General features: G+C 38.9%; 1 protein-coding gene and 1 pseudogene across 1 annotated transcript; both read right to left on the reverse strand.

Annotated features, from left to right (window-relative positions):
- Positions 1-390: 390 nt before the first annotated feature.
- Positions 391-6,479, reverse strand: LOC133801690 (coatomer subunit delta-like; annotated as a pseudogene).
- Positions 2,078-5,811, reverse strand: LOC133799731 (potassium transporter 4-like). Its single transcript, XM_062237732.1, has 8 exons — positions 5,561-5,811; positions 5,208-5,453; positions 5,055-5,105; positions 4,695-4,955; positions 4,410-4,462; positions 3,889-4,018; positions 2,407-2,630; positions 2,078-2,179 (listed from the first exon to the last, which is right to left on the reverse strand). Exons 1-8 carry the CDS (start codon positions 5,784-5,786, stop codon positions 2,078-2,080), a joined length of 1,293 nt encoding a protein of 430 aa, XP_062093716.1. The 5' UTR covers positions 5,787-5,811.
- Positions 6,480-26,931: the final 20,452 nt, after the last annotated feature.

The following is a 26,931-nucleotide window of genomic DNA, read 5'->3' on the forward strand; positions in this document are numbered from 1 at the left end:
AGTATAAACTCCAACTAAAAAATTGATTTTTATCGGATTAAATTATGAAAATTCATTAACAAGATATGAATCAAAATGCTGCATTAATAAATGGAAATTCACATAAATATAAGTTCAGAGGCAATAAAATTAACTTCAATTACATAAGAGATCAATAACCCAGAAAAAAAAACCATATTAAGCAATTATGGTGACTAAAATCGAAATTATACTGATACCCAGATGAAACGTTTGCAAGAAAAATTCAAAATCGAAACTTTGAACCAAAAACTGAGATAAGTCTACAGATCAGTGCTCAAAGATACGACAAATTGTCAACAGCAACAACTAAATTACTTAAGATGTTCTTAGTTTGTTCAGCGTATCAAATCATCCTGGAAATCATAGCACAATTATAACAAGACAAACTAAAGCAGGACAGTTGAAGGACAACCTTGGAAGTCCATTATCAAACACAAAGACAGGAGGCCTCCTGTTGACTCACTGAAGAAACATTATTACTAGTTTCCTAGCCTGATGACACATTAAGACAAGGTCTAAGCTTACCTACTATGTCATCACATACATTATATCTCATCTTAAAATTAAACTATCACAAGGATTACAAGTAGAAAGTAGCTTGGACTACATTACTTGAACTTGGATTTGCCCATCTTCTGCATTTAGAATCTGCAGCGACAGTGTTCCCTGAACATCAAAGTTACTGACGCCACCATCTCGTTTCAGTGTTACATTTAGTTTCTCCTCAACAGCCAAAGTGACGGGATCAGTTAAAGGTGGGGCAGATGATCTAGATTGGCCTGCTTTTGGCTGCACATCTTCAAGGATAACCTCCCCTTCTGCTTTCAAAGACTCCAAGAACTAGTTAGTCCTTTGTGATTTCCCTAACTGCATACCAAGACCTTTCGGAGGAGCATTGGTAGCCGAAGGTTGACGACCTGAACCTTGTTAATATAGAATATACAATTAAACCAATGGTGTTGGAAGAGATGGAATAGATTTGATATTCGTCACAAGACAACCAAAAAAGAACTTAACGAAGCACGCTTTCAAAATTGAATCTTAAATGAACTGACCAGTTCAAAGAGTATAATTAAGTACTGCTAAATTATTTTGAAAGAATTGAAAGTAAAGTTGAAACAAGTACCAGCATTACACATCAAATTCAATATTAAAGAGCATGAACAAACCTTTAGACTTGATAGAAAATGGATCGATCTCAGTGTTCAATCCAAAACCAGAACCACTCCCAAAACCGCTTCCAGTATTTGAAATGCTCATCTCACTAAAGCTGCTCTCTATTCTTCCTGAGCCCATTAACATAAACCCTCCCTTATCACCCCTATTCTTTTCAATCTGCAAACGATATGATGACGCGCAATGTTGATATAACATACAAATGAAGGAAATTATACAGTGAATAAAACTACTGAATAGGCCATTTCAGAAGCCTCGTACAGTACCTTGCTTTTGTCAATCTCACTAGCATTACGTTTCATTACATCTTTTGTCTCATTAATCTTGCTTTGCATTACAAGTTTGTGCAGCTTCTCTTCGTGACTCTCCATTTCATAGTACTGTTTAACCTGAGCTACAGTTACATTTTCCTTGTGTCCAAGAGAGATAACCTCGTCAAAAGCAAAAATCAGCTTAAAAGCAGTCCCGCAAACACCCTCTTCATCTAGAGACATAGAATACTCTCGCACCTAAAGCTAGTTAAGGAATAAACTTATACAGATATTTCCACCTACTTATTTAGATGGCAATTTGATGGAAATAAAACCCATTCAAATTGTAAAATGGATATACTGTACAAAAGACTGAAAAAAAAAATAGGGGAAAAAATTGAATAAATAAGACCAAAAGAAACACCACAGTGAGGTATACATGGCAGAAGGCTCAGCTGGAAATTTTCAGGGTTCACCAAGACCCCAATGTCATACTTTTCCTAACTAAGAGATTTGTGAGGCAAATGAAGTTGTTGACATTTTTGTAAAGGCTTCAACATGCCAATACAGAAAAATGATTTCTTATTTTGCAAAGTGAGCTAATGGTGCACATGAATTTAAGTTCACACTTAACAAAAGTGGAGTAGAGCAAAAGAAGTGGAAACAGTCTCTGTGCTCTTGCCTAATAATACATCTCTCATGCCCTTTTCATAGAAATTAGAACATACATGCTAAGAATAATTGACAAAAGGCAGAACAAAAAATATCTATGGTAAAGGGGGAAAGTTGCCAAGTTATTCATGTGATATAATATTTTTTTAATAGAGAGAGAAAAAGGGCAGAGAAGAATACACATGCTAAAACATTTCATAATAAACCCAACATAGAAACATGTAAAAAAATGGCTTTTGTGTGGACAATGTGATAAAAATCATAAACCGTTTAAAAAAAAAGATACAAGCTTTGAGAGCAGTCGCAGTGTCTCCAAATCTTCCAGAATATTGCTCTGTTTGTTTGTAACAAGTAGCAAGTACAAAGATTCAATTGGCTGGTAAACATAGCGAACATTTTCTATCTCAAAATATGTATGTTGTTTTCCAGTGCCTATCAACTTTGGGAAAGCTGCAAGAAGACCTTCTATTCTTATGCGAGACATGTCCACAAATTGTCTAGAAACAAGTACTGCCAAAGCAAGAAATAAAACCACCAATTAGAACTCCTAATCACTTGCAGAATGAAACTTAACAACATTTTACTCATGTACAGATGAAAATAAATAACAATGCCAGGTACTTGAGGACAGTGAAAAATTATATGTAAAAATGGTGCTTGCCCTTAAAATCAAAGAAATTACTGCAAGGATTTTATATGCAAGAAAGAAAAGGAGAAGGTGTAGAAAAAAAATAAAGATAAAGGTTTAGACAATGCCAAGAGGTGCACCATTATTCTGAAAGTTTCATTCACATTCACATTCCTATCCCATTTTACCCAAAACAAAAACAAAAAAATCCATTCTGAAGTTGTTGCTACAAAATAACTTTACTATGTGAGAAAGCAGAGTTTAAAGACTTATGAGCTACCAGAAACCTCCATGAACAATGTACTTTACCAGTTCCTGTCAATCAATCTTCTAATCTGCCTATAAAATATGGCCTATATCCACGACAAACTCTTTCCACAATTGCATTCTTTTAGGTAGCTAACATAAAAATAATAAAAATCTAAACAAAACTTCATTATAAAATCCAGTTTTACATCGAAGTGGTTGTTTCATTACCATCATCTTAACCCATAATATAACATTCCTAGGGTAGTTTAGACATTTAGCAATTGAACTGTACACGAGACAACACTGTAGCAACTGAACAAGACATGAGTTCTGGAATTACAATAAAAGTATTCTCTCTTGTCCAGCCCTATGTAATTACATGAAATTTTGAAACTGACAAACTCAAAACTCAAATATTACTGATAAATAAATTAAATAAAAAAATGTAAGACAAACAAATACACACCTTTCCCAGACTTGGTTACGATGGAAGTAGCAAGAACAACCTACGTATAAAGTGAAGATGATTGATAAGCAATAAAACAGATAAATGTAATACATATTTATATATATATATATATTTGCAGCAAGATAAATGTAATTTAAAAAAAAAATTAAAAATGTCAAATTTTGAAAATGCAAAATACTTGGTAATATTTACAAGCATTTAACCATTTCAATCACTCAAAATTATTAATGCATGCTTATTTTCATTGCATGTCTCCAAACGCGAAATGGACTACTTACCGATGCTATAACTCAAATCCATAATAATGATAATAGTAGTAGTAAATAAATAAATAATCAAACATCAAAACCCAACTTTGAACAAAGGAATAATGGGAAGAGAAAACTCTTACCATCTTGTTATGTCGAGATATAAAAACAAACAAGCACGACCAAAATGGAGATTGTATCCAGCACCTAAAATGCAAAAATTTGGTGAACTTAAGACATTAACACAATTTCCAAAATCAACAAAATATGGAGTATCATCATGCAACCCAACGTCGTCATTCGACTGTTGATAATCAAATCACATACTCTTATAGGCACACCAATGCATGCTAAATACACAGTAATGGAAATATTTCGAATCAGGGAATGAAAAACTTCACATGTGTATTAGGATTTAAGTCTACAAAAGATTCTAATTTGAATAAACTTGTGATCCCATTTCACTATCGATCTCTAATGTCTCATAGAAATTCGTATACAATATTATCACCATTTGGTCTTCCTTTTACTTGGCTTTTTCCTACCAGGTTCTAATTCATGTGGTTTTTCCTTTTACTTTGCCTTGCACCAAACTAAATTTTCCAAACCAGCCAATATGTACATGTTTCCTATTATGTGTAGAAAAGAAATTCAATATGTTTAGTAAAAAAAAATTATAATAATATAAAACTCACCCTTATTGACAAAGCAGTAAAATGACCAAGGTCTGTAAACATAGCTTCGGTTCCTGGAAGGAATTAGAAAATGCCTATCGTTAATTTAACTAACAGAAACATATACTCTAGAACTATAACGACATTTTTTTTGAGGGTATTATAACGACATTTTGTCCTTAGTAAACTACATAGAACATAATGGTTGACCAGACTTATAAAGATGAGTAGTGGCATAATGGAATTTAACATAACAAAGCCAATGAAAATGATGTTTATTTCCATTAAGTAGGATATAGCACATACCAGTTATAGAACGAAGAATCCCACCAAGAGAAATCCAACCATCTTTACCAGTCTCCTTAAAGAACTTGACAATATAATGGGGTGAAAAAGCATAAACAACTTTTGGGTTCCAATGTATTGTGTTGTAGAGACCAATAGAAAAAATGGAAAATAACCAGATCAATACGATAGGTGCAAATAAAAAGGAAACTCTATGTGTGCCACAGTGCTGCAGAGCAAACAGATCGACCAAGATGCAACAAGCAATCAAGAGAAGTTCACCTAAAAACAATGAGCAGCACATAGTTTGTTAAGTCACTCATAAAGAATCAAAGTGAAAATAAAATATATGTATATATATAGCAAAACATGACAACTTACCACTAGTTAATTTCTTTTCTGTAACTTCAAGCCCCGAAACCGAAGATAGAACTGCAATTTTTTATTTTTTTTTACAAAGATGTTAAATAGAGACAAGGAAATAATAGTACCAGTAGTTACATATGAAGCAAAATAAGCAATTAGAAAATTGACCTGAGATAGCAGGAGTAAGGACACCATCACCAATGACCATGCAAGCTCCAAATAGCACAACAACTAAAAGGGCAGTCCTTAACCTTTTATGCTTCTCCAAAAATCTCTTCAAGGGAGAGGAACTAGCATGCTGAGAAGATGGACCATATTTATAGGCAGTGAGCTCTTCATCAGCTGCTTGCTGGTTGGGAAGCAAACTAAACTTAGCATGGCGGCAAAGCAGTGAGTAAAGAGCAAAGGTCCCACCTGAAAATGAATTGAATTGAAATGAATCAAAATGAAACAAAAACTGAAATTGAAATTGAATTGAATTGGATTGAATTGAATGAAAATGGAGGAAAAAAAACACTCACCTTCACCATTATCATCAGCACTGAGTAAGACAAAGACATACTTAAGCAAAGGGATAAGAGTAAGAGTCCAAAAGATCAATGAAAAAGCACCAAAGATTGCATCTTGGCTAATATGTTTCTGTAACTTCCCAGAAAATGTGCTTGAGTAAACATAAAGAGGTGAAGTACCCAAGTCCCCGTAAACTACACCAAAGCTCTGATAAGCTAGTAACGAATTCCTCGACATCCTCGGCCATGAAAATTGCTGCAACAAAAAGGGTTATCAGTAAACAACACTAAGAATCATCATCACCAACCCATCACAAGATCTAACAAAGATTCGCTCCCCAAAATTCTCATCTTTATACATATATATAAAGACGTGAAAAGATTGGTACAAACCTGGCCTGTAGTAGTAGAAGTCGAGCGGTGAGCAGTGGAAATCCCAAGCTGAATAGCCTCCTCAAGCTTCCAACTTGTGGCCTGTTCTCCCAACAAAATTCCATAAATTATCTCCAAAAGCCCAATTCTCAATCAAAATCTTCCAATTTCAACACAACCAAAATTAAATAAACCAGAAGACCAATGGAGGCAAGTACAAATTGAGAAAGAGAGATAGAGAAACCTGCAAGAACTGCCTGGCAGTCTCGGCAGTTTGTCCAACGGTGATCTCCAAGAACGATGAGACCACTGGGTCGAAGGTACGCAGAGGTGGGCTCGCACCTGGGGTCACTTGGTTCGGGGGTTGGGTTCACGGGTGCCTGAGATTTGGAGCTTGGCTCGGAGAAAAATGGGTGTGAGGATGGTGGTTAGGTGGTCGGAGCTGAGGATGATGGTGGTTACGGGAGTGCGGCTAGGGCGAAGGGAAGAGAGAGACGAGAAGGAGAAGGGGAAAAAAGGTATGAGAATTGGGTCTCTATTGGGTCTCAAAAATTTTGAGGTCAAAAATGAAAAAAAATCTAAGTGGCGCCCTTTTTTTTTTTTCACAAATGGCCCATTATACTCTAGCATAACACTTTTTTATTAGTATTATATTCATGTGTTATGGAAATGAGTATTTGGTGTAGTGCCATCTGTGGTGCAATTGCAAGTTGTAAGAAAACATTGTATTCGTCAAGACAAATCACATATCTATGTGAAAAATAATTTCACTTAATTGCATCCAAATTGGGGCACAATGCTGAAATTAAAAATCCAGCGATTCTGAGTTACAAGGTGGAGCAATCATGATGGTTCAAAGAAAGATCCACTTATGGTGGTGACTTGTTCAAGTTGTTAACAGTGATAAAGCTATTGCTTGGAACCCTATTTACATTTGTGGAATTGATGGATATCGCAACAAAGCTTGTAAACCTAGAAAATATCTCTTATTCGTACTTGTATACAACACGAGAGAATAGAAAGTGCAACCTGATCACCTATGAGTATGCAATTTGTTCGCCTATGAGTATAAACTGTAAATCTTCAAAAAATAGCTGTGCACACGTGCATACACTCCAAAGGCGAACATGGAGTAAGCCACCCTAGCTATCTAAAACATGAAATTTGTTCTTCCATAATGGCCTATGCTAGGCGGACAGGAAGTTAGGAGGGCTCGGATACCTTGCAAGGCTAGTGTATGGAATTTTGCTGGCTTCTATGTCTTTATTCGGGGCAAGAGCAACCAAAGGACTAGAATAATATGCCAAAATCATGTGAAGAACCTGTTTGTTTCAATGTTTCCACACAGAAAGAGAACTTGTTTGCCCATTGTAGCTTATACTAGGCGAACATGAATATAAAAATATGTTTAAAATTCCTCAAAGCTTTTAAGAGAGCCCTGTTCACGTGCCTAAGAGAGCCCTGTTCTCGCGCATAAGAGATCCCTGTTCTCATGCCTATGAGAATCTTGTTCTTGCACATAAGAGAGTCATGTTCTCGTGCCTAAGAGAGTCATGTTCTCGCGCCTAAGAGAGTCTTATTCTCATGCCTATGAGAATCATGTTCTCGCACTTATGAGAATCATGTTCTCACGCCTAAGAGAGCCATGTTCTCTCGCTTATGACAATCTTGTTCTCGCGCCTAAGAGAGCCATGTTCTCACGCCTAAAAGAGCCATGTTCTCATGCCTATGAGAATCTTGTTGTCGCGCCTAAGAGAATCTTGTTCTCGCGCCTAAGAGAGCCCTGTTCTCACGTCTATGGGAATCATGTTCTTGTGTTGAAAAGAATCCTGTTCACCCAATATCACAAGAAATTTCGAGATGACGTATATGAGCTATCAAGGACATTAACTCGCACGGTTCTTGACACCCAAGATCAAATTTGAGCTCTCATGGCAAAGAAGGTCTATCTGTTCATTTACAAGCCTTTAATACTATTAGTGAACAAAGCTTCAAAAACAAAGGGATCTTATGAAAATAACAGCTCGAAATAATTAGTCAAAATTTCGAGGTCAGAGACATTCGAGCCATAGATGAAATTTATCTTCGAGTTGACCTATATGTACCCTTCGAACCAACTCGTATAAGTCATCCGAGATGATCACCCCTCTGCACAAGTTACCCGAGTTGTATTTGGTACTCATACCCGAGCCAGTCATCACTTCACAAAAGTCATTCAATCCATAAACGAAGTCCATCATTGAACTAAACTGCAGTTTACAACTGAGTTGGGGACAAAGTTCATCTTCAAGATAGTAATCACCCGAGTTGAAACTACAACATAAATTTCTGTTCTCAACCGTACTTATTTTTGAGACAGTGATAAGACAAGCAATTTCATGGTTTTCAAGATGACATGAACACCTATTCGAGATGACTCATGCTATGCGATGACTTGGATTAGGCTCGGGACCATTTCGAGGTCACCACAAACCCTAATCGCACACACAAGGGACAACTTGACTTAACCCTTCAATGAAGCCTGTTCACCTCCTTCATAACCCTTTAATGAAACATGTTTGCCCATGCATTCTTACAAGGGGCGAACAAGGATAAGGGAGCACATCTCAGAAGATTATGCTCGAACCATTCCAAGGTCAAAAAAGAGTTAGAGACATCTCAAAAAATTTCCTGTTTGTTTGACCCTTGAATGAAACATGTTCGCCCATGCATTGACACATAGGGCGAACAGGATATAACGAAGGCATTTTGAGGAAAAGCATGTAATCTATGATGATGAGATTTTGAGCTCATCGATACGCATTATCAAGATAACTTTTGAGCAGACTTGAACAAGTTGTCTATGAAATAACTTGTACATGATGCTAACACGTGGAACGAATAGAGTCCCCGGAGATCAAAAGAGCCTGTTAGCATGAGCTTAACAATGTAACGAGTCTGGATCACAAATAAATTGATATAAGGACAAAGTTGGAATTCTAGATTAACCAACAATATTGATAAATTGATACAGTTGGAATATTTTGCAAAATAGTTTCAAGCTCGCAACCTTGAAACCATACTCGAGGATGAGGAAAATTACTATTACTATGCAAGAAATAACTAGCCTAACGAGAATACATGAACATAACACTAACTGTTCGTACACAAGTAGGTTGGAACATGTTTTCACCTGTTTACACATCTACATAAAAAAACAAGGAGAAAGAATTCTAGGGCTCACCTCAGAGTCATGACCCCACCAACCCAAAGACGAGTCTTTTTGCCTAATTATGTATATTCCATTTCTGTTCGTTTATGATATACATAGAAATGAATAAGAATAAAGAATAATCCTACTCACTTGTGGCATGGAGACATACTCTGTTCGACAAACACAAAAAAAGTTTGTTCGCTCGTGTGCTTTAACAAGGAGTCAACTGATAGTCCAACTCTGCTCATTTACCTTTGCAAACAGCTACCAACAGACTAGTGGATTAAGGGCAATAGTGAACCAGTTCGCCCGAGATTACTTCCAAGATACGAAAAAGGATAAAAAATGGCAAGGCATGTAAACTCGCTTTAAAAACTCTGTTGGCGTCATCTCAACATCGTTTCATCTCCAATTCGATACTTTTCTCTAGCTTGAAGTTAACCAAGCTAATCTCTTATTAAGGAGATAAGAGAAGAGTTGGCCCCAAGATGTTAGGAGAATAAATGGAGATGCTCCTTAGAGATCAACTCGCGAGCCGAACCCTTAAGACAGGCCTTAAGAGGATATTCTGGTCACCAACCCGGTGTAACGAAACTTGCTAGGGGTATGAACAAAGATCCCTTCTCAGAGGGATCGCTGTTAATGTAACGCCCTGGATAGCCAAGACCGTTACACTGTGTGTTTATAAGGTGCCAGACCTGCTAATCAAGTTATTTACGTAAAATCGTGTTACTGAAACAGTAGAGGAACTAGGGTTAAAAGTGTTTTGGTCTCAAAAGTTATATTTTCATTACTAAGCATTGTTTATTTACACGGGATCCCAAAAATGACAGTTTAAAAGCCATTTACAAAAGTTACAAAGTTTAAATACACTGACTGGCCATACTAAGGCAAAAACGAGCAGTTAGGTAGTCCCTGTCCTGGTCCACTCCTCGATCGTGGTGATCGAACAGCTAGCTATGTACATTCCACCTTGGAGCTCTCCACCTCGGGTTTGGTCCAGCCTGCCCTTGCCTTAACCTGCACCACGTAGCACCCGTGAGCCAAGGCCCAGCAAGAAAGCATGATAACATAGTAAGATCAGCAACACTTAACAAATATTTCACAATGCTCAACCAAGAATTCAACATTTCATACATTTATCCAATCAGTAATAACAGTTGTCGTCCAGACAGTCAATCAACTATGTTCATAGCACAGCATTCACATTCATAACCAATAGATTGTCATACCCATCAAATAACATTCAGGGTTGGCGCCCTTAGTCGCACCCTCTATTTGGCACACTGTCTTCGGCTCAATAGAGCCGCCCCCAGTGTAATACTCACTGACTCTGGCCAGCTTAACCAAGCTCAGTGATAAACAAGCTGCCTCAGCTCCCAGTGGCTGAGCCGCGCCCCAGTGCGCAAATAATGATTCCGACACCCTTAGGCCGGTAATCGCATGTCCCATGGCGTAATAACACCATCTCACGACATGATATACAAATATTGGGAACACTTAGTCCCATCATGACCACATGGTTAATCACATTTACATAATAATACATACCAACATAGGGAACACCTAGTCCCAACCTAACCACATACTCAGGTGCAGCTTTCTTACCTTTCAATTCACTGGTTTCCGATGCCACGAAGCCGCGAGCACGGTCCTCTACCTCGAGCCTCTCCAAAGTCCTAATCACAACACAAATACAATATTCTTTGTCATTAACCAATCCAAGACTACCTTCCCGGAACCCAATCCACACTCTCGGAACCCCCAAAACCTTAGAACAACACCCCAGAGACATCTCCCGAACCCCCGGAGCAAAGGCCAAAAATTGCCAAATGTGACACCCTGAAATTAACCTTGTGCCGCGGCACCACATTCCTTGTGCCGCGGCACCCACCTCCAGAGACCCCTAGGCCGCGGCAAGCAAAATCCGTGCCGCGGCACACCATCGCAGACCCAGATTTCTGGGTTTTTCCTTCGCGTTTTTCCCCAGCCTAACTCACTCCAACTCACCCCAACTTCATACCCAAGCCCCAAAACTCATTTGAAACCTCACATAGATCAACCAACAACTTATAAACACTATAACCCAGCTTAACTACACAATCACCCACAGAATTCATACCTAAATTCAAACTCTAACACCTAAGCTGAAACTTGAGAAAGGTACAAACCAGGCCCCTAAATCTTTAAACCATAGCAGCTATGAAATTGCAAACATACTTAATACCCTTACCTCAAACAGAAATTCGACCTGAGCTTCCTCCAATCCAAGCTTGAGCTGAATTCCACCTTAACAAACCAGCTGAACTCCATACAAGAAAAACCATGGCTATCTCTCAATTCTTTCAAAAACCAAATTCAGAACTTAACAAAACAGAGACCAATCCCTTACCTCAGTATAAACCTTGATACATGCTTGATTCCACCTCCTTAAGCCCTTCTCTAGCCTCAAGGAACTCAGCTCAGTTCCTCTCCCACCTTGCCTCTTAGGTTCTTGATTCTCCCTTTCCTTCTTGACCTTTCTAGCCTTCCAAGACTTAACTTCAGCTTTACTTAGCATAATAAATCGTACATATATTTTTCCCTCAGCCAAAGACTCTATATTACTGCCAAAAGACCTTTTTAACCTTCCTCAAATATCCTTTTCTAACTAAGCCTCAAGGGTACACTTGTCTTTTCACCAGCTTTGCAATTCTACCACTTTCCCCATAAAACTTGTTACTCTCTATAGTTACTAATAGTTACACAGGTTACCAAATTACCAGTTACCACTATCTAGCTTTCTAGGACCGTCTCGGCACGTGCATCACACTAGTATCACAGCACCCACGTGGTACGATTCACACATCATAATTATCACATAATATAATTCACATAGTCATATAACATGCTTAAAATCATAATCTTGCATCTTAATCATAATCATCACACATAATTCTCATCATGCCCTCCTGGCACACTAATCAAGGCCCTTAAGCCTTATTAGTGAATTTGGGTCGTTACAACTATCCCCTCCTAATGAGAATTTCGTCCTCGAAATTTACCTGAGCAATTCAAGACACAAATTCCACACAACTGATTCCAGCTATCCCGGCCACTCCTTGACCCTACCTTTTCTGGTGTGTTACCTTAACTCAAGGTACAATCTTATTCCTCAAAACCCCAGTCTTTCAATCTCATGTTTAAACCGGTCACCCCACATGGAATATCTTCATTTTAATCTGTAGATCCTTATCAATCAACACATGAGTTTCTCCAATCCATGTCCCTAACATGGAATACAAAATCCACTGCGTATAGCTAACGGTGCCCAAAGATGTAGTCAACTTAAAAACAACCTCACTGATCCCCTACCGGATCCAAACAGCCTTGATGCCCTGGGGTCCATCTAGCTCTTCACCTCTCTATCTCTGGCGACATCCCACGAAAGCTACCATCTTCTACTCGAAACTCCATACCCCTGTTTCCCAATTCAATAAAGTTTTTCCATCTACTTTGAAAAGCGAGTTCCATGCTCTAATCTTTTAATAATCTCAATGATCCCCTGAACTACCTCCAGATCCAAATACAACCTATCACTTATCTCATTCCAACGAAGGGATGATATACAATCCTTCTTATATTCCATTTTATCAAGTGTTCTTCCAATAACCAAATAACTCCCTTTCTCTCTGATTTACCATCAGTCTGAATATAATAAAACTCGTCAGATTCTGCTTATCTGTTCATTGCCTTTCTTTTAATCCTCCCAAGACCTGTGAGTAAGATAAAGTCCTTGTTCAATGAAATTAACTCTGAATTCCATGGAGGCTTACCACCCATCTCGCTTGAGGTTCTGAGTACTGATCAGCTGTATAAATTATTCTTACTGATAAAAGCAAGTTCTCCCCAGACGCTGCTCCATGATGACCCCACCATCTTGGCAACCTCTCTGCGATACCTATCACCATATTTCCTTATTCCCATTATAACATACTCAAAGGTTGCGATGCCAATCACGAACTGCTATCGGGATAAGAATTTTGTTCCTCATTCATTATATTCTTCTCCATCTAGGCCTCTAATACAAAACCTTCAAGTTATTGTACCTTTTTCCTAATATCTGGATGAAAGGACCAAGAGAATAGTACGAGATTCATCCAGAATTTCCATGTAATTTCGGTGTCCATCATAGTCCAAATTTGGTCCTTATATCACTATAAACTTACACATAACACTGTAGAATCCTTTGCTAATTCAATTAAGACTTGCCTTTAATTCCTTTCATTTGGATTTTCCTTAACTGTCATTCTTGTTCCTGTATACGATAATAATTCCAGGTATCCACTGGCTATTAAGCCTACTAGATACTCCACTCTAGTTCTAGTCGGATCCTTTAACCAGCACCATGCATAGATCATCACTTCCCCAATCTTATGGTATCATAGCAACATAACAATTGATTCTAACCTATAAGAAGACGTGAATCTCACCCAACTACCGGTACCATCATGCTTACCTAGGGAAACTCTTACTTCCAAGGCATTCTCCAACCTTAACAAAGCTCTAACCAGAATACATCACTGTGCCGTCGATCAAGACAATTACAAGTCCAATTCAGATAATCATTGAATACTCTTTTCACCTATTTCACAAAAAAAAAAACAGTTTGGCACTGACCAAACCCTCAACACATAACCCAACATCCTCAGTGCCCTTATCCAACATAATAGCAACCTCCTACCTATCCTTTTCCTTGTTCTCCAACTGGTAATAACCAGGTCGAAGATCCCTAACCGCACCTGATCTCTAGCTGGTAATAACCAGATCAAAGATCCTTCCTGAAGTATGTCATCCTACTCAACAATTAAGATCTTAACTCTCACCGTTTTGTTAAAACCATTCAATACAACATCTTAGATCTAATTCCATCCCTGACACCAGTCTTATCCCCAATCCATCTCTTTACGCAGACAAACTCCCTAATGAATTCCTTGGAAACTTATCTGGAAACCCACAAACCAACCCAGTCTGTCTTGTCCCACTGATACAACTCAAGTAGTGTCCATCACATCAACTAAGACTCTAATCATTTCCCTTGCATTAGACCTCACACTCCGAGTATAAACGCCAGCCACTGCAAGGATTTCCCCTTTTTAAACTCAAGAGTTACCGCTCCTTTCTTACAACCCATCACCGTTCCCCCTGCTTGACCGACTCTTCATGTTCAAAACCCTCACGCTGTAACTGTCCTCGAGGATACTTCAAGTAGTAGCTGATACATTCATCGGCCTTAGTGTGCTTCTGATCAACTCTTTCCGTACCTGATCTCCTCCCTTCCTGTACTTAACCTGGAATACCTTTGAAGAATGAAGTTACTACCCTCTGAAACCTTACCTCTGACCCTACTGCTTTAGTCGTGATATCATCAGTATAGTAGTCGTTCACATTCCACTTCTAACTGGGGAGTAATTCAACTCGTCATTAGTGAATCCTGAATGCAAACCATCCATGTCATTTCTTGTTCTCTGCTCGTCAGACTTACTCATGTCATTAAAGTACAAACGACTAGAAATCCTTACTAGTAATGCATCACACCCCTCTCGGTACAAGTAATAATTTCCTAAGATGTCTCTTTCCTTGATCCTTATCTAGTAATAACCAGACCGATAATCAACTCTTAAAGACACCGTCCTGTCTTGTAATGAGGCATTTAAACTCTTCATCCCTAGTATCATCTCTCATTGCGTCCCTGATACCAACTTCTTCCATACCCAAATTCCAAACTGTGCCCGAAAGCTGCATTCTCATCTATATCCTTGTTGACTAATTTAATTTCCATTCGATCCAGTCAATATTCTTCAAGGGATACTCATGACTGTCCAGGGTTGTCTCTTATATAACATATTAACTTTCCTCAACAAATACTCATCTGAATCCTTTCTAATAAATGCACGGTACCAATCCTTTCAACTCTTTCCCCAACCAAAGCAAAGGCTATCCAATCCATTGGTCACTTCTGAGAAACTAACCTTGGGCTTTAAATGAGTAAAGTATCCCAGTCTCCCCTGTCTTAATGGCCAACCTGTGCACTGAACCCCCTTCCTGTCCAAACCAGGAGCTATAAAACCACCAAAGGTTCTCATTCTTCCGATCACTGAGTAGCCACACCTACTATATTTCGACGAACGAAAATATCATCATATGTATTCCCTTCACCATAGATAATGAGGCCCTCTCTCTCTACTGCCCAAGCACAGACAACCAACTCAGAGTTTAACTCACAAATGACTTATCATCCTCGGCTTCATCCATTTGTACCGTAATCCAAAGTGGACCGACCAACCCACCAAACTCAGCAATATGTATTATCGCTATCTTGCCACTTTTGACACCCTTTTACCACAATTGCCTAGTAAGGTTACTTATCCCAATTTATCCTTCTCATATCACTAAGAACAGGGTTAGCCACACCCATTCACTAATTGATTCCTGAACAAACCCAAACCTTCCTCGAAACTAGAGGATAAGACTTCCGTACAATAATTCTTGTCTGTTCCTCCTCAGTAACTTGCCTTTTTCATCCATCCAATAAATTCCATCAGACCTCACAGCCTGACTCATAAATCAACAAACACCTGCTGCGAATCTCAAGGGAAGGTGGAGGATTCCAACCCCCAACTGACATCTTCTATTCCTACCAAAACCAAAACTGAATCCAATTGACCGTTCTCAATACATACACCCTGAATTAATCTGTCTTCACCGACTAAACTTCTCAGCCCTGACGTTTATACACAAAACCAACTCAAGGGCAGATCTAAACAATCATAACAATCAAACACACATAAAACATATTAAACACCCATATTATGCATAAATTATCAAATCTCTTTATCACTAGATGCGTTCATACCTTTTATGCCCTCCATGCCAACAAACGGGTATATCATATAAGTTCAATATAATAACCTACAGTCCCTATATCGCCATTACCCATGTATTCAACCACATGCAAGAGCAATACTAATCAACATGCCTAAATAGCACCACACAGCAGTCAAGGGCCAGGCCCCATCAGTATCTCATGCTCCCTATTCATCAAACAGATATCAACAATCATATCTCACTCAAATCATTTAAGCACATCATCATGCATACACAATTACCAAACCCTGAGTTGAGCTTGTCTCCCGCAGCGAATGTACATATCCAGCTAGTCTTCAGGACCCATAAACCTAGGACGCTCTGATACCAAGTTGTAACGCCCTGGATAGCCAAGACCGTTACACTGTGTGTTTATAAGGTGCCAGACCTGCTAATCAAGTTATTTACGTAAAATCGTGTTACTGAAACAGTAGAGGAACTAGGGTTAAAAGTATTTTGGTCTCAAAAGTTATATTTTCATTACTAAGCATTGTTTATTTACACGGGATCCCAAAAATGACAGTTTAAAAGCCATTTACAAAAGTTACAAAGTTTAAATACACTGACTGGCCATACTAAGGCAAAAACGAGCAGTTAGGTAGTCCCTGTCCTGGTCCACTCCTCGATCGTGGTGATCGAACAGCTAGCTATGTACATTCCACCTTGGAGCTCTCCACCTCGGGTTTGGTCCAGCCTGCCCTTGCCTTAACCTGCACCACGTAGCACCCGTGAGCCAAGGCCCAGCAAGAAAGCATGATAACATAGTAAGATCAGCAACACTTAACAAATATTTCACAATGCTCAACCAAGAATTCAACATTTCATACATTTATCCAATCAGTAATAACAGTTGTCGTCCAGACAGTCAATCAACTATGTTCATAGCACAGCATTCACATTCATAACCAATAGATTGTCATACCCATCAAATAACATTCAGGGTTGGCGCCCTTAGTCGCACCCTCTATTTGGCACACTGTCTTCGGCTCAATAGAGCCGCCCCCAGTGTAATACTCACTGACTCTGGCCAGCTTAACCAAGCTCAGTGATAAACAAGCTGCCTCAGCTCCCAGTGGCTGAGCCGCGCCCCAGTGCGCAAATAATGATTCCGACACCCTTAGGCCGGTAATCGCATGTCCCATGGCGTAATAACACCATCTCACGACATGATATACAAATATTGGGAACACTTAGTCCCATCATGAACACATGGTTAATCACATTTACATAATAATACATACCAACATAGGGAACACCTAGTCCCAACCTAACCACATACTCAGGTGCAGCTTTCTTACCTTTCAATTCACTGGTTTCCGATGCCACGAAGCCGCGAGAACGGTCCTTTACCTCGAGCCTCTCCAAAGTCCTAATCACAACACAAATACAATATTCTTTGTCATTAACCAATCCAAGACTACCTTCCCGGAACCCAATCCACACTCTCGGAACCCCCAAAACCTTAGAACAACACCCGGGAGACATCTCCCGAACCCCCGGAGCAAAGGCCAAAAATTGCCAAATGTGACACCCTGAAATTAACCTTGTGCCGCGGCACCACATTCCTTGTGCCGCGGCATCCACCTCCAGAGACCCCTAGGCCGCGGCAAGCAAAATCCGTGCCGCGGCACACCATCGCAGACCCAGATTTCTGGGTTTTTCCTTCGCGTTTTTCCCCAGCCTAACTCACTCCAACTCACCCCAACTTCATACCCAAGCCCCAAAACTCATTTGAAACCTCACATAGATCAACCAACAACTTATAAACACTATAACCCAGCTTAACTACACAATCACCCACAGAATTCATACCTAAATTCAAACTCTAACACCTAAGCTGAAACTTGAGAAAGGTACAAACCAGGCCCCTAAATCTTTAAACCATAGCAGCTATGAAATTGCAAACATACTTAATACCCTTACCTCAAACAGAAATTCGACCTGAGCTTCCTCCAATCCAAGCTTGAGCTGAATTCCACCTTAACAAACCAGCTGAACTCCATACAAGAAAAACCATGGCTATCTCTCAATTCTTTCAAAAACCAAATTCAGAACTTAACAAAACAGAGACCAATCCCTTACCTCAGTATAAACCTTGATACATGCTTGATTCCACCTCCTTAAGCCCTTCTCTAGCCTCAAGGAACTCAGCTCAGTTCCTCTCCCACCTTGCCTCTTAGGTTCTTGATTCTCCCTTTCCTTCTTGACCTTTCTAGCCTTCCAAGACTTAACTTCAGCTTTACTTAGCATAATAAATCGTACATATATTTTTCCCTCAGCCAAAGACTCTATATTACTGCCAAAAGACCTTTTTAACCTTCCTCAAATATCCTTTTCTAACTAAGCCTCAAGGGTACACTTGTCTTTTCACCAGCTTTGCAATTCTACCACTTTCCCCATAAAACTTGTTACTCTCTATAGTTACTAATAGTTACACAGGTTACCAAATTACCAGTTACCACTATCTAGCTTTCTAGGACCGTCTCGGCACGTGCATCACACTAGTATCACAGCACCCACGTGATACGATTCACACATCATAATTATCACATAATATAATTCTCATAGTCATATAACATGCTTAAAATCATAATCTTGCATCTTAATCATAATCATCACACATAATTCTCATCATGCCCTCCTGGCACACTAATCAAGGCCCTTAAGCCTTATTAGTGAATTTGGGTCGTTACAGTTAAAGAATGCTTTATAAAGTGATCGCAAGTAGGAAAGAAGATAACCTCGAATTCTGATTAATCATGAAAGAGGACAACTTCGAATTCTGATCATTATCAGAAAATAAGATAACCTCAAATCCTTGTTATAATCATGAAAGAGGACAACTTAGAATTTTGATCGTTATTATAAAAGAAGATAACCTGGAATCCTGATTATTGAAAGAGGATAAATTTGAATTTCGCACTATAAAACCAGCCCGAACCTAAGGAGAAAATAATCCAAGACTTATAACTTGGTTCTTGGGTGCATACATGTATTGGATATAGCCATACCATGAGCTCGGGAAAAATATATACATCTTTTAAATAAAAAAGGTTGCCTCGAACTTTTGGAAAAAAGTTAAAGTATAGAGATAACCGAGCATAAAAGGAAAAATAATACAATTTTTTGTGCAACAAAATTTTGAGTAATATTCTAACCTATCATGCTTCTATGAATAAAGCAGTATGAGTTTAGAGTAGTTATAAGCTCATCATACTTATATGTTTAAAGAAGTATGCATAGTGATTGTGACAATAAACGAAACAAGTAAACGTGCGTGAAAGTTTAAATAATGCAATCAAGCTTTGAAAAATTCAAGTTAGTATAAAAATGAAATTTGGAAATAAAAATCGAGCTAGAACAATAACTCAGATTGTCAAAAGATGATTCCAAATAAAACTTAATAAACTAAATGAAAAAAATCAAAGTTATAAAATCCTGGTCCTAACCACGAATAAGGCCTGAATACTAACAAGTAGCTATTAAGAAAACATTTTAACCTAGCTAAACCAGGTTCAAACCGAGTGATACACAAACTCGGAAGCATTCTAGAAAAAGAGGATAACCTTGAGCTTTGATCAAGGATAACTTCAAGTTCTGCTAGTTTGGAAGATAGCCTCAGAATATAATTGTTGTTAGGAAAGAGGATAACTTTTAAACCATGATCGATCACCATTAAAGGACAACCTCCAATTCTGGTGGCCTACCAATTTGATGAATAAAATTTAGTGACTTGTTCGCATAGCATAGCTTGTTCAACTATGTTTATATACGTGAAACTAATAGAATGATTATGCTAGCCTATGGCGACAAAAAATGAATTCTGCTAACAAGTGATCAAGGACCGAGGCTCCTCAATCATTTGGGGGGGGGGGGGGGGCATATGGGGTGTAAGAACACACAAGATAAGATAAAATTTGTACAAATTTTCCAAAAAAGTGTTATGTTCGTTCTACCCAAAAAGGCAAAAATGTGCATGCTCGTGTCCTGTTCGTTCTACCTACAAAGGTGAAATTGTGTCTACTTGCCTGGGCCTAAAGGTGAGACAAACACAAGCCATGAAAAGAGAAAAAGTAGATAGAAAATACACACAAGCTGTTCGTACCATTCACAAAAGGCAAACTATTTTGTTCGTTGGTACATGTAAAAAGCCTCTGTTCGCACTATGAACAAAAGGTAAACTAGTTTGTTTGCACTAAGAACAAAAGGAAAAATGGTCTTTTCGTTGGCCATGCACGTACATACTACATTAGAAAATAAAAAGTCAAGAGTATGCTAATACAAAATGCTCAAACATGAGGTGCATTAGAGACTAAGCTATCAGGACTCTGACTCAAGGGTCTGGTCGCCCGGGGTAGCTAAAGGGCCAAAAAAAGTGTTGGCAACAAGACCTTCAGGCCTTGAAACATCACCATCCCCTGACTATATTTAGAAGGTGCGAACAAAAGTGTTATCCTCATCAACAAGTCTCTATTCACAAGCCTCTGGGTTTGAAGGCGATTAGCTTTCGCATCAGGTTTAAGTTGCTCAACCTCAATAGCATGAGGCCTCTAGAGACGGTCAATATCAACCTTTAGTTGATTGATCTCAGAATAAGAAGAGCTTTTGAGTTGCTCGAGGTAAGTCCTACAGCTGTTACTCTCACCACGAATAGTGTCTATCTCAGACATGAGGGTACAAAATGTATCTTCCTCAACCTTCTTCAATTGCTCGATAGGTTGGTCAAGGTGATCATTGTTTGCAAAGGATAAAAAGAGATCAACACAGTAAAGACGGGCCTCAGAAAACCACTTATTCTATGTATAAGAAATTAACAAGGTTGAGGTTGGATACGACATACAAACCCATTGGGATTCCTGTTTGTTGGTTATGTATGCAAAGAGCATCTGTTCGTTTTCATTCATGAAAGCCATAAGAATAAAGTTGTTTGTATGTGTGCTTTAGAGACAAGCTGTTCGTGAGTCATTTAATGGGTTTGAAGTGTGTAAAAAGGCTAGCATATTCAGGAAAAAGGGAATTGAATATGTTCGCTCGAGACTGTATTAAAAGAAATATGGAATTGCTCAAGAACATATTCGTGCAAGCCTCTCACAAGAAATGCAAATAGAAATCAATACATGCTCGCTCGTAGCTGTACTTAAAGGATAACATTTGTTCGGGATCATTATGTATATCCTATTGCTTATCTATGTACACTAGGCGAACAGAGAATCCAAAAGCATTCATAGGCTACACGAAGTACATGTAGGAGTGCAAGAGTAAACAAGCCCAAGAGGTGGCTGTTAAAAAAGAGTGCATATGGAACGATTAGAGAAGTGATCATTTTGGGTTTAAGGAAAAAATTTTATTTTATAAAAATGTCATTTAAAGTGTATTACCAAAAAGGAATGGGGACGTTGTTCACATAACTAAGTCAGAATTGTGCAAAGCACGAAAACTGACTTAGGGGCCAAATGTTATACCCATTTTTGGGGGCCAAATGACATTTAAAAAAATAGCAATTATAAAGGGATGATGAATGGAACACATAGCCTTCTTGTTCTCACAAATTACTTCCCATTCTCACAAAGTACAAAAGTACTTCCTGTTCTCACGAAGCACAAAGGAGTTCCTGTTCTCACAAAGTACAAAGTACTTCCCGTTCTCACAAAGTACTAAGTACTTCTTGTTCTCACGAAGCACAAAGAAGTTCGTGTTCTCACAAAATACAAAGTACTTCCTGTTCTCACGAAGCACAAAGGAGTTCCTATTCTCACAAAGTACTAAGTACTTCATGTTCTCACGAAGCACAAAGGAGTTCCTGATCTCAGAAAGTACAAAGTACTTCCTATTCTCACAAAGTACAAAGTACTTCTTGTTCTCACGAAGCACAAAAAAGTTCGTGTTCTCATAAAGTACCTCATGTTCTCACAAAGTACAAACTACTTCCTATTCTCACGAAGCACAAAGGAGTTCCTGTTCTCACAAAGTACAAAGGAGTTCCTGTTCTCACAAAGCATAAAGTACTTCATATTCTCATGAAGTACAAAGAAAACTACCAAGCGCTAATAGAAGGGATTGGGTCACGTAGCCACATTCTTCAATCTCTGTTCACACAAGGAAAACCATTACAAGCTAACATGAGGATCCTATTTGTAGAGTCCAAGAACTTTACTTACTTAGTTAGATAGTAGTAGTAATAGTAATAGCTAGTAGCAGTTATAGTATGTTTATTACTGTGGATTTTGGTTCAAGCCGGGACTTAGTTGGACACTCATAGAAACACTTGTAGATTTTACAAGTTTAACCTATAGTTTAAGAATATTAATTATAACCTAAGGTTTGATTAATATGACTGATTATGAAGATGATATTTATTATATCATAAGGTTTAGATAAACCCAATAAGATATTAACACTTGTCATGTGTATGTTTAATGAGAAATTAAGTATTTTTGAGGAATAAGTTTATTAAGAGTAATATTTGAAAATCCTAAAGTCTGCCAGCAGCTTTGAAATCGTTAAAGGATTTAGTCAAGGCTGTTTACTCAAATTAGGCTGAAAAAGTGTAATTACGTGTATAATATTTCAGCGTATGCCGATATATCACAGCTCTAGGGGGCAATATATCGCCACACGGGGATATGAAAAACACGTAACTTCGCACGACCATTTCGACGAGCCTCGGGTATATGAGCCCAGGCGATATATTGTCTATGGTAGGCGATATATCGGCTCTAGGGCTGTATTTTCAAATGATTTTGAAATCGAGCTCATTTTAATCCTTAACCTCTTGATAAGTCCAAAATCTTTTTGACCGAGTCTTCAGCCTCTGCTGAATGATTATTCAAATGTTTTGCAATTAAAAAGCCATTATTTTATTCAAGCTAAATGAAGATTTTTTCATTCTTGAACTCTATAAATAGGACCTAGTACCCAGCCATTTATTTCATTCTTCAAGCTGAGTTCAGAGCCTACAAGCTACTAGAATTACTTTAGAGTGTTAAACACCTGGGTTGGGGTTATAAGCTTTATCATTATAAGCTTATTAAACACTTGGGAAGTAAGGTTCATAGTGTATTTCAGTTTCGAGGTGTAGTTCGGTCATAGAAGCATTTAAAGGTATTCCTATTCTTAGTTCCTTTCAGTATTGTTTCATTAGTTTTATATTTTTTCTCTACTCAAATCCTAACTCAGTATTCATTATTCTTGGTTAGGCATCTAAGTTCTTTGAACTTGAGGTTCTTGTTGGTAAGTATCTTCTCGATGGTTTAGTTCATTCTTTTCATCTATTTTCTTTTAGAAAACTCACCTCTCTATTAATGGTTTTTAGGAGTGTTCCAAAATCCCGACTTTGTTCTCATCATCCCGGTATTTTTGGTAAGGAAAATAGGATAGTTCTTATGTGATATGTGCTATGTTTATATAAAAGTGTTATGATTATGCTATAGTATGATTTTATGTGTTATGATATATGCATGTTTTGGGGCTTATAGTTGTTATATAACAAACCCTAACACTTTTATGTTTTGGGCTTATAGTTGTTATATAGCAAACCCCAACATTTTTATGTTTTTGCGGCTTATAGTTGCTTAACTAGCAAACCTCATTGTAGTTTGAGGCTTATAGTATCTTAGTTAGCAAGCCCCAATAGTTACCATGTACATGGGTTAGAATAATGATATATGTGTTATAGTATATGATATATGTTCATAGTTTATGTGTATGATTATGTTTCATGCTTGTAGTAGATTTTCCTTGCTGGGAATTAGGCTCATTCCTTTATGTTTTATATGTGCAGGAAAATAGTTATGGCGGCGGGAAGGTTCTTGGCAGCTTGGGAATGTGTATTGAGGGAGAATGGAATCGGTGGACTGCGTGAACGATTCGAGGATGAAGTTGTTTCTAGTAATTTAAAATTATGCTTTACATGTATTTTCCACACTTTGTTTTGTAATGAATTTTACGATTTAAAGTTATGATTATTTTAATATTTGCAAAACAATGGGATCCCATATCCTGAATGAATTTTCATGTATTTAACCTTTGCTTTACAGTTTATAATAAAGTTATGGTTATTTCATATGTATGTTTTCTTAAGATTAGTGTCTGTGTATAGTAGTTATTAATGGTCCAAAGTCTAGAATAAGTTGGGTTGTTACACTATTCATTCAACCCACAACATCTACGCTAACAAACATAGTTGTAACGCCCTACTCCCTTAGAGCCGTCACTAAGTGTGTTTAAAATTGTGCCTCAACTTGCTCTTCGAGGTTTTAAATCAAAAACGTGTAACTAAGCCATAATTAAAAGAAAACATTAGAGAAAGTAGATTTCATTGCTAATCATAAAGGTTTACACTTGGGATCCCAACACAAAGTTTAGAAAATATTTACAACACAAAACCGATCAGAGTCGATTAGACGAAAAAACCTAAATTCTCTTACAAACATCTCCCAAAATCCCCTAGCTGTGGTAGCCAGGCTGGCCGGACATGTACACGTCGCCTCACGCCAGCTGTGCTCATGGTTGGTTGATCTTCTCTTTACCCTTACATGCACCACAGAGCATCTGTGAGCCGAAGCCCAGCAAGAAAACCCAAAACAGATAACATATGCAAAATACAAGTCAAACATATAAACAGGCCAACAATGGCTAAACGCATACGGCCTAGCCGCCCAGGCGTTTACCAAGCCCTAGGTATGCGGACCACGCCGTGAGGATATCCTAGGTATCCTTTTAGGGACTCGCCCTGGCAACTCGCACCCCTCGTGCTCAACGCTGCTCCCGGCCCTTTGCCGTTCTCGGCCTTGCACTCAACGTGTCTGACGCCGTTCCCAGCCCCACGCCGTTCCCGGTCTACACCGTTCCCGGCTCTTGCCGATCACACATATAATATCAAACACCATATAGCCACAAGCACAGAATTCAAACATAAACAAATAAGGAGCCATGCTCTGCAATACCAACATATATATATAGGGCTCGACCCTGCATATCACTTCCGTTCAATACAATGGGCTCAGCCCTACACACGAGCTCTATGAAAACAAGGGTTTCCTTACCTGAGTTCCGAGCTTCCTGAGCACCGATGCCCCGAGCATAGTCCACTAACGTGAGCCTTGCCGAAACCCGAGTCACAACACATAACAATATCCGACCATCAAATTCCAACCCAACAAATAACCTCCAACCGTAACCCTAACCTCCGGGATCTTGAATTCTATCACTCCGAGTGATAAAATCCATCCCGAGCCTTCCCCTTAAAGTTCCCAAGTCAAAAATATCATTAAATTCCTCACTGACACTAAGGGCCGCGGCCCCACCCCCTAGAGCCACGGCTAGCCTCAAAACAGAGGCTAGCTCTCCACTGACCAACACGCGGGCCGCAGCGCGCCCTGCAAGCGGCGCGGTGCGCCCGAATTCCTTCAGCCTCCCACGGCTGTGCACGCATGCGGGCCGCGGCACACCCCTCCTAGGGCCGTGGCACTAACAACAAACCCAGAATTTCCATCAACTTTTCATCCCTTCTTCAAGCCAATTATCACCAAAACCAAACTAAGACTCCTAAATATTCAACACAGTTACTCCAGCACAGAAACAACATCAAAACCTCATCAAAGCATGCTCCAAAACTTAGCTAAAACACCGAAAGATTAAGCAAGCTTAACTACATGCAAACCTCTAAACCAGCAGAAAATTAAAGACTATACCTTAGTGTTTAAAGCTTACCTTGCTGAGCTTAATCCAGAATTTTGATCCTCAATCCCAAAGCTTCAAGCCCCTAGAGTTTCCCAGCAGAACCCCTTCAATTTTCCAAGCAATTCCTTTAAGTTTCTTCAAGTTTAGCCTTAGAGAGAGTGAAAGAGAGAGACAAAAAGCTATTTCTCAGTTCCAAGGAAGATATAAGTCGGTTTCCCTCAGTTTCTATACAGTTCCATTTCATTTATTTGTTTTATATGACTTAAGTCTAAAGGTTACCTCAAGGCTCGGGGTACCAAAACGTCCCCGAGGCAAAAATGGTAAATTCCCCAAATATTCCCGCCTAGACACTCTATCCTCAAATATATCTCCAAATATTTATTTCTATGTCCCGATAATCCCATAACTCAGCTAATACCTGAATTACCCCTCGACTCGCCCCGAGTCCGAATCTCAACCCCGTTGTGACTCCCTGGCTAACTACTCCCCAGGACTGTCTCGGATCGTGCTGTACAGACATATCACACATATACAACATATATTTCATTTATCACATTTAACTCAATTAACATGCATCATAATCATATATACACTTAGATTCACATATAAACATATCTAAACCACTTATTGCCCTCCAGGCACACTAATCAAGGCCCTAAGCCTAATTAGCAAATTCAGGTCGTTACAACTATCCCCTCCTTACAGAAATTTCATCCTCGAAATTACTTGAACAATTCGGGGTACCGTTCCCTCATCTCTGACTCAAGTTTCCACGTCGCCTACTCAACTTTGCTGTTCCTCCACAACACTTTCACTAAGGCGATGGTCTTGTTCCTGAAAACCTTATCTTTTCGGTCAAGAATCTGAACCGGCTTCTCTTCGTAGGATAAATCCTGATCAAGGTCCAAATTCTCAAAACTCAAGACATGCGTTGAATCCGACATAAACTTCCGGAGCATAGATATGTGAAATACATCATGAACCCCCGATAGAGCTGGAGGCATCGCTAATCTGTAAGCTACCTCACCAACTCGTTCCAGTATCTCGAAGGGGCCAACAAATCTGGGACTCAACTTACCCCGAACACCAAATCGTTTCACACCCCTCATGGGTGAAACCCTAAGGAACACATGATCACCCACCTGAAACTCCACGCTCCTGCGTCTCAGGTCTGAATAACTTTTCTGTCGACTCTGGGAGGCGAGCATACGTGCTCTAATCTTCTCAACTG

This window comes from Humulus lupulus, chromosome 9 (genome assembly GCF_963169125.1).
Source record: "Humulus lupulus chromosome 9, drHumLupu1.1, whole genome shotgun sequence".
NCBI lineage: Eukaryota > Viridiplantae > Streptophyta > Magnoliopsida > Rosales > Cannabaceae > Humulus > Humulus lupulus.